Source organism: Theropithecus gelada, chromosome 11, assembly GCF_003255815.1.
Source record: "Theropithecus gelada isolate Dixy chromosome 11, Tgel_1.0, whole genome shotgun sequence".
Taxonomy (NCBI): domain Eukaryota; kingdom Metazoa; phylum Chordata; class Mammalia; order Primates; family Cercopithecidae; genus Theropithecus; species Theropithecus gelada.
Window position 1 is genome coordinate 81,610,172 of NC_037679.1, and position 9,360 is coordinate 81,619,531.

At 45.6% G+C, this 9,360-nt stretch overlaps 1 protein-coding gene across 2 annotated transcripts; it reads right to left on the bottom strand.

Moving 5' to 3' along the window:
• Positions 1-5,871: 5,871 nt before the first annotated feature.
• LOC112634135 (RNA-binding protein 3) lies at positions 5,872-7,640 on the bottom strand. Of its 2 annotated transcripts, none has more exons than XM_025401273.1 (2): positions 7,058-7,640; positions 5,872-6,709 (listed from the first exon to the last, which is right to left on the bottom strand). In XM_025401273.1, the coding sequence occupies exon 1, from the start codon at positions 7,552-7,554 to the stop codon at positions 7,081-7,083; it is 474 nt and encodes a 157-aa protein (XP_025257058.1). In that variant the 5' UTR covers positions 7,555-7,640; the 3' UTR covers positions 5,872-6,709; positions 7,058-7,080. The 2 variants fall into 2 exon arrangements, with proteins under 2 accessions (XP_025257058.1, XP_025257059.1); XM_025401274.1 differs by having other exon boundaries at positions 6,621-6,709; positions 7,062-7,634.
• Positions 7,641-9,360: the final 1,720 nt, after the last annotated feature.

Consider the following 9,360-nt stretch of genomic DNA (forward strand, 5'->3'; position numbering starts at 1 on the left):
ACACACATATATATCTCATTTTGTTCATCATGGAGTCTTGGCATTAATTTTTATTTTTAAAAAAAAATCGCATCTGCTGGGCACGGTGGTTCCCGCCTGTAATCTCAGTACTTTGGGAGGCTGAGGTGGGCAGATCACGAGGTCAGGAACTCGAGACCAGCCTGGCCAATATGGTGAAACCTTGTCTCCACTAAAAATACAAAAATGAGCCAGGCGTGGTGGTGCATGCCTGTAATCCCAGCTACTCGAGAGGCTGAGGCAGAAGAATTGCTTGAAGCCAGGAGGCAGAGGTTGCAATGAACGGAGATCGCACCACGGCACTCCAGCCTGGGTGACAGAGGGAGACTCCATCTCAAAAAATAAATAAATAAATAAATAAATGGCGTATCACAAAATTATTTACCTTCACTGCCTCCTTCAATTGTATGAGCAAGGCCTGGTCTCAGCCCTACTACCAGGGCATTGACAAGGCTCAGACCCCAGGTGGCCACTGTTAGAGGACTCAAAGGTCCTCCTTCAATATTCACATTCTGTTTTTAGATCTAGCCACTGTGCCTTTTTTTTTTTTTTTTTTTTTTGAGACAGAGTCTTGCTCTGTCGCCCAGTCTAGAGTACAGTGGAACCATCTCGGCTCACTGCAACCTCCACCTCGTGGGTTCAAGCTATTCTCCTGCCTCAGCTTTCCAAATAGCTGGGACTACAGGCACATACCACCACACCCAGCTAATTTTTTGTATTTTGAGTAGAGAGGGGGTTTCTCTGTGTTAGCCAAGATGGTCTCAATCTCCTGACCTCGTGATCCGCCTGCCTTGGCCTCCGAAAGTGCTGGGATTACAGGCGTGATGAGTCACCGCGCCGGCCACCACTGTGCTTTCTTAAATGCATGTCTTCTGTGAATATGAGAACAGCTCAATTGATGAGACATTGGAAGGTGGAAGGGATGTTGCAGAAGTAGAATGCAAAATAAGAGCTCTCAAGTCTTCATTTTACAAAGTGGGGAGGTGGGTAAATGCCTAGCGTTTTGTTTTTTGTTTTTTCCCAAAAATAAAGGTTTAACGATATCATTAACATAACCAATAGGGATAATTAAAAATAGTGGCAGGATTGTGTGGAAAGGAGAGGTAGTCGTGTCTTAGTCATAACAGAAAGTCAATAGATAACACCTACAGTTGATAAATAACACAAGTATATTTTTATGTGTTTTTGTTTTTGTTTTCTTGAGATAAAGTCTCATTCCTGTCACCCAGGCTGGAGCACAGTGGTGCAATTATGACTCCCTGCAGCCTCAACTTCCCGGGATCAGGTGATCCTCCCACCTCCGCCTCCTAAGTAGCTGGGACTACAGGCATTTACAGCCATGCCCAGCTAATTGTTTGTATTTTTAGTAGAGATGGAGTTTTACCATGTTGCCCAGGATGGTCTCAATCAAACTCCTGGGCTCAGCCAACCTGTCTCCCTCAGCCTCCCAAAGTGCTGAGATTACAGGCGTGAGCCACTGCACCTGGCCCACAATAATATTTTTAGAGGGATGGAAGTTAACACCAGAAGAACTAAAAGCAAAAAATTAATAGTCTCTGGGGAACAGGGTTAAGACTAAGGAGGAGTGAGGAAGAAGAACTGAGAACTGTTGCTTTTCTTTTCTTTTGTTCTTTTGTTTTTGTTGTAATTGTTGTTGTTGTTTTTGAGACGGGGTCTTGCTCTGTTGCCCAGGCTAGAGTGCAGTCGTGCAATCATAGCTCATTACAACCTGGAACTCCTGGGCTGGAGCGATCCTCCTACCTCAGCCTCAGACTGGCTTGGACTACAGGCACGTGCCACCATGCCCAGCTATTTTTTTTTTTAATTTTTAGTAGAGCCAGAGTCTGTCTATGCTGCCCAGGTCTCAAACTCCTGGGCTCAAGCAATCCTCCCGTCTCGGCCTCCCAAAGTGCTGGGATTACTGGCATGAGCCACTATGCCCAGACTGCTTTTAATTATAAACCTGAATGTATTTTATTTTTTAAAACCATGTGCAAGGCCAGGAGCAGTGGCTCACACCTGTAATCCCAGCAATTTGAGAGGCCAAGGCAGGAGGATTGCTTGAGTTGAGGAGTTGGAGACCCACCTGGGCAATATAGCAAGACTCCATCTCTACCAAAAAATATATTAAAAATTGGGCAGGCACAGTGGCTCATGCCTGTAATCCCAGCACTTTGGGAGACTGAGGCGGGTGGATTGCCTGAACTCAGGAGTTTGAGACCAGCCTGGCCAACAGGGTGAAACCCAGTCTCTACTAAAAATACAAAAATTAGCCAGCTGTGGTGGCATGCACCTGTGGTCCCAGCTACTCGGGAGGCTGAGGCAGGATAATCACTTGAACCTAGGAGGCAGAGGTTGCAGTGAACTTGCGCCACTGCACTCCAGCCTGGGCGACAGAGCGAGAACTGCATCTCAAAAAAAAAAAAAAAAAAAATTTCAAACCACTATTTTTTACTGTATTGTCCTTGAATGGTGATAAGAACTATTAGTCCATGAGAGATTTAAAATCTTTCTAAACTGTAATGAATTAATTTAGACATCTTTATAGTAATTTTTTCAGGATCTTTGGGATTGTAGCTATTTTGTTGCCTTCATTTTGCTTGCCTTAATTTTATGTAATAAACACCTATTGTTCTTTAAAAAAAAAAAAGAAGACAAAATACAGGAAAAAAAGTCTCCAGTTGTTTAGAATATAGGAGTCTTACACCACATCCTTTTAAAAACTAATCTACTATGGGCCGGGCGCGGTGGCTCAAGCTTGTAATCCCAGCACTTTGGGAGGCCGAGACGGGCGGATCACGAGGTCGGGAGATCGAGACCATCCTGGCTAACACGGTGAAACCCCGTCTCTACTAAAAAATACAAAAAACTAGCCAGGCGAGGTGGCGGGCTCCTGTAGTCCCAGCTACTCCGGAGGCTGAGGCAGGAGAATGGCGTAAACCCGGGAGGCGGAGCTTGCAGTGAGCTGAGATCCGGCCACAGCACTCCAGCCTGGGCGACAGAGCCAGACTCCGTCTCAAAAAAAAAAAAAAAAAAAAAAAAAAAAAAAAAAAAACTAATCTACTATGGACCCTGTATTATTCAAGGGATGCAGACACAGCAAGAAATAAGAGTGAACAATCCCTGCTCTCGCCGGGCGCAGTGGCTCACGCCTGTAATCCCAGCACTTTGGGAGGCTGTGGCGGGTGGATCACCTGAGGTCAAGAGTTCGAGACCAGACTGACCAACATGATGAAACCCCCGTCTCTACTGAAAATACAAAAATTAGCTGGGCGTGGTGGTAGGCGCCTGTAATCCCAGCTACTCGGGAGGCTCAATTAGGAGAACCGCTTGAACCCAGGAGGTAGAGGTTGCAATGAGCCCAGATGGCGCCATTGCACTCCAGCCTTGGCAGTAAGAACGAAACTCCATCTCAAAAAAAAAGTTAAGTATTTAAGGTAATACATATAGCTTGCTTTTTTTTTTTTTTTTTTTTTTTGAGACAGTCTCTCGCTGTGTCACCCAGGCTGGAGTGCAGTGGCCCAGTCTCGGCTCACTGCAATCTCCACCTCCTGGTTTCAAGCGATCCTCCCACCTCAGCCTCCCCAGTAGCTGGGATTACAGGCACCTACCACCACACCAGGCTAATTTTTCTATTTTTAGTAGAGATGGGGTTTTGCCATGTTGCCCAGGCTGGTCTCTAACTCCTGGCCTAAATCTGCCTGCCTTGGCCTCTCAAAAGTGCTAAGATTACAGTCATGAGCCACTGTGCCTGGCTTATTTTTTAAATTACTTCTACTTTTATTAATATTGCTTCAGAAATCAGAATCCAATTGATTAGCCCGTTCAACAAAGATTGACTGAAATCCTGCTGAGTCCCAAGCACTATTCTAGGTACTGGGGCTACAGCAGTGAAGATCAAGTCCCTGTCCTCAAACTGTTGACTATTACTGCTCACTGGTTTACTAAATCAGGGTGGAGTAATCACTGTTCCCTGATCTCCCCTGGTTTTATGTCCAAGGTGGGTATACTATACCAGACCACAACCCTTGTCAACATTTGGAAATGTTAACATTTCCAAAGGTAGGGAGCTAGTGCTAGTTCATTTCATAAAAAAGTGACTCAGCGACCAGGTGCAGTGGCTCATGCCTGTAATCCCAGCACTTCGGGAGATCAAAGCAGGAGGATCATGAGTCAGGGGTTCAAGACCAGCCTGACCAACATGGTTTAACCCCGTCTCTACTAAAAATACAAAAATTAGCTGGGTGTGGTAGCAAGCGCCTATAATCCCAGCTACTCAGGAGGCTGAGGCAGAAGAATCGTTTGAACCCGGGAGGCAGAGGTTATAGTGAGCCAAGATCATGCCATTGCACTCCAGCCTGGGCAACAGGGCGAGACTCCGTCTCAAAAAAAAAAAAAAAAAAGACTCAGCCAGAGGGAAACAGAGTCTTAAACTGCAGAGAAAAGGACACAAACAAACAAACAAAAAAACCCCAACAATGATGATGCATTCATTGACTATTTTGGACCAAAAATTAATCTTATCCCTGAATCCAATTAAGACTGCTGTATCCAGTTTATACAGACAAAATGCTGATGGTAGTGGTTTCATGGAATGTTTTAAAAAGCAAAACTGGGCTGGGCGCGGTGGCTCAAGCCTGTAATCCCAGCACTTTGGGAGGCCGAGGCGGGTGGATCACGAGGTCAGGAGATCGAGACTATCCTGGCTAACATGGTGAAACCCCGTCTCTACTAAAAATACAAAAAACTAGCCGGGCGTGGTGGTGGGCGCCTGTAGTCTCAGCTACTTGGGAGGCTGAGGCGGGAGAATGGCGTGAACCCGGGAGGCGGAGCTTGCAGTGAGCCGAGATCAGGCCACTGCACTCCAGCCTGGGAGCACAGCGAGACTCCGTCTCAAAAAAAAAAAATTAAAAAAAAAATAAAAATAAAAAGCAAAACCGTGGGCAGGGCACGGTGGCTCGTGCCTGTAATCCCAGCACTTTGGGAGGCTGAAGTGGATCACAAGGTCAGGAGTTCGAGACCAGCCTGACCACGATGGTGAAACCCCATCTGTACTAAAAATCCAAAAAAATTAGCTGGGCGTGGTGGTGTGTGCCTGTAATCCCAGCTACTCAGGAGGCTGAGGCAGGAGAATTGCTTGAACCTGGTAGGTGGAGGTTGCAGTGAGCTGAGATTGTGCCACTGCACTCTAGCCTGGCGACAGAGTGAGACTCCATCTAAAAAAAAAAAAGCAAAACTGTGAAAAAATGACAAGCTACTGCATATATATATACACACACACACATATATATACGTGTATATATATATACATGCATATACACACACACACACACACACACACATATATATATATATATATATTTTTTTTTTTTTGGACACAGGGTCTTGCTCTGTTCCCCAGGCTGGTGGTGCAATCATAACTCACTTCAGCCACACACTCCCTACCTCTCAGCCTCCTAAACTGCTGAAATTACAGGCACACCCCACACCCAGTGCCTATTAAATTTAAATTCATAAAACCACTTCTCAAAGAGAACCATCTTGTGACAACAAAGACTGCATTGTACATATTCAGTTAACAAAGAACAGTATCAATAGGGCACCACACACCATGATGTCAACTGTATTTAGGGCCATCTAAATAGACTAGTACTTTGAGTGCGTGCAGTTTCAAGATGAGGGGGTTGAACAAGATCACTTTTAAACTTCCAACCACAAACATTTTTAAGATTCTGTGACTTTTATTGACTAAAGCAAAACATTTGTGAAATTTGCATTTGATGCAGCAGTTCTTATCTAATTCAACAAATATTTGTTGAGTACATGGAAAGTTGATTCTATCTTCAGCAAAAATTTTTTTTTTTTTTTCAGGTTTCATCTTTTTAATAAGCTCTGTGAAAGACATCCTAAGCACTGTATGAGACACAACAGAATATTTTTTCTTCCAGTATTTAAAAAAAAAAAAAAAAAGACATTTGCAAACATTTTAAAGCAACTCTTCTATATAATCAGTTTGATTATCTGAATTAGAAAATACCCCTGGATAATCATGTTATTGATACACTTTTCTTTTTTTTTGAGATAGAGTCTCGCTCTATTGCCCAGGCTGGAGTACAGTGGCGCGATCTCGGCTCACTGCAACCTCCGCCTCCGGGGTTCCAGCGATTCTCCTGCCTCAGCCTCCCGAGTAGCTGGGATTACAGGTGTACGCCACCACGCAGGACTAATTTTTTTATCTTTAGTACAGATGGGGTTTCACCATGTTGGTCAGGCTGGCTTGACGCACATTTCTCTTATAGGTATGTTTGGAAATTGCTTCCTAACCACAATAAACACTGTGTACAGGTTTTTAAAATGTCCTGGATACACATTAATTTTCTGAAACCAGTCTGGCCAAACTTGCCAGAATCAATTATTGCTAGCTCCAATAATCCTGAGAGGTCTAACTAAAAAACTGGTATAAAGAAAAACACTCAGGCTCTACAAACGTTCCATAATTTGTCTTTAAATAGGCAGAAAAAATTTTTAAAAAGATGGAACTGTTAAAGATCTTTAACTACCTTGGTAGGCCAATTTAAAAACAAAAGGTTGATATGCTATAAAATAAGATGCTTCAGTGCAGCTCCAAAAACCTTTATAAATACAGCCATTTGGAAGGACGATCCTGGATCAGAAATTATTCCTTGTGTATCTGAGAACAGCAAGAGGGGGAGAATTGTGATGTCATGAAGGAACAGCTGACAACATGCTCACCTCCTAGAGCGGATGCAGATGCTGAGGGTTGGACAACAGGGACACCCCTTCATTTCCTCCATCCCACACAAGACTAGAGGATTACAGGAGATGGGTGTTCAGATCCCACCCCCTAGCAAACGTGCTCTGACATGCACCTGAGAGCAAGGAAGGCCTAGGAATGGTGTTTGGTAGGTTGGCTGGATGAGGTATGAGGGCAGCAGAAATGCAGAGCAGTCTTGCCAGAAAAGGTGAGACAGTCATGACAGAGTGTGACAAACAGGTTTACTCAATATCCAAGTCTCACCTACATTATGTGCATGTCTCATTTCAGTTGTCATAATTGTCTCTGTAATTTCCTCCTGAGTAGCGGTCATAACCACCCTGGTTTCTGCCATTATAGTCTCTGGAACGTCCATATCCATATCCATACCCTCCAGGTCTACTGTCATAATACCTGCCACTCCCATAGCCCTGGTCCCCACCACCTCTAGAGTAGCTGCGACCACGCCCATGGGCCCCAAAGCCACCTCCTCTGGTTCCCCGAGCAGACTTGCCTGCATGATCCACACGGATCTGACGACCATCCAGGGACTCTCCGTTCATGGCTCTCATGGCAACTGAAGCATGCTCTGGGTTGGTGAAGGTGATGAAACCAAAACCCCTGGACCGCTGAGTCTCCCGGTCCTTGACAACGACCACCTCAGAGATAGGTCCGAAACTGCTGAAGTGGTCTTCCAGCGCTTGCTCGTCGGTGTTAAAGTTGAGCCCTCCCACGAAAAGCTTTCCTTCTTCAGAGGACATGGCAGTTCAAGTCCTGGAAATTAAAACGTAAAAAACCCGGACAGACTGCGAGCTCGGAGGAGCACAGAAAACAAGGACTGGTCTGCCTTCAGCAAAAATTAAGCAGACTTGACCAGGCGCGGTAGCTTATGCCTGTAATTCCAGCACTTTGGGAGACCGAGGCGGGTGGATCACTTGAGGTCAGGAGCTTGAGACCAGCCTGGCCAACAGGGTAAAACCCCATCTCTACTAAAAATACAAAAATTAGCTGGGCGTAGTGGCACATGCCTGTAATCCCAGCTAATGGGGAGGCTGAGGCAGGAGAATTGCTTGAACCTGGGAGGCAGAGGTTGCAGTGAGCCAAGACTGCACCATTGCATTCCGGCCTGGGCAAAGAAGCAAGACTCCATCTCAAAAAAAAAAAAAAGGAAAAAAAAAAAAGGCTGGACACAGTGGCTCGTCCCTGCAATCCTTTTTGGGAGGCCAAGGCAGGTGGATCACCTGAGGTCAGGAGTTCAAGACCAGCCTGGCCAGGCTGGGTGTGGTGGCTCATGCCTGTAATCCCAGCACTTTGGAAGGCCGAAGTGGGCAGATCACGAGGTCAGGAGTTCAAGACTACCCTGGCCAATATAGTGAAACCCTGTCTCTACTAAAAATACAAAAAAATTAGCCAGGTGTAGTGGTGTGCGCCTGTAGTCCCAGCTACTCGGGAGGCTGAGGCAGGAGAGTCACTTGAACCTGGGAGGCAGAGGTTGCCTTGAGCCAAGATCGTGCCCTTGCACTCCAGCCTGGGCAACAGAGTGAGACTCCATCTCAAAACAAAAAAGACTAGCTTGGCCAACATGGTGAAACCCTGCCTCTACTAAAATACAAAAATTAGCAGGGCATGATGGTGGGTGCTTGTAATCCCAGCTACTCAGGAGGCTGGGACAAGAGAATCACTTGAACCTGGGAGATGGTGGTTGCAGTGAGCTGAGATCATGCCACTGCACTCAGCCTGGGTGGCTAAGTAAGACTCCATCTCAAAAAAAAAAAAAAAATCAAGCAGACTCAAATATATGTACACATGTTCACAGTAGGAAAAAGTGGAAACAACCCAAATGTCCACCGATTGGTGAAATGAATAAACAAATTGTGGTCCCTCCGTGCAGTGGAACATTACTCAGCTGTCAAAAAAAGAGAAGAGTACTGACGCATGGTACATGCCTGGATGACAACAGAGCAAGACTCTGTATCAAAAAAAAATAATCATACAATATGGTATATATTTTTTTTTTGAGAGGGAGTCTCACTCTGACACCCAGGCTGGAGTGCAATGGTGCGATCTCGGCTCACTGCACCTCTGCCTTCCAGGTTCAAGCGATTCTCCTGTCTCAGCCTCCCAAATAGCTGGGACTACAGGCGCACGCCACCATGCCTAGCTAATTTTTGTATTTTTAGTAGATATGGAGTTTCATCTTGTTAGCCAGGCTGGTCTCGAACTCCTGACATCAAGTGATCCTCCTGCCTTGGCCTCTCAAAGTGTCAGGATTATACGTGTGAGCCACCACGCCCAGCCACATATTGTATGATTCTTTACTTGAAATGTCCAGAAGAGGTAAATCCATAGAGATGGCGAGCTGATTAATGGTTGTTAGGGGCTGTGGGAGGGGAGAGTTAGGAGCAACTGCTTAAGAGGTACACGGTCTCCTTTTGGGGCCAGATGCGGTGGCTCATGCCTGTAATCCCAGCACTTTGGGAGGCCAAGGCAGGCAGATCACCTGAGGTCAGGAGTTTGAGACCAGCCTGGCCAACATGGCAAAACCCCTTCTCTACTAAAAATACAAA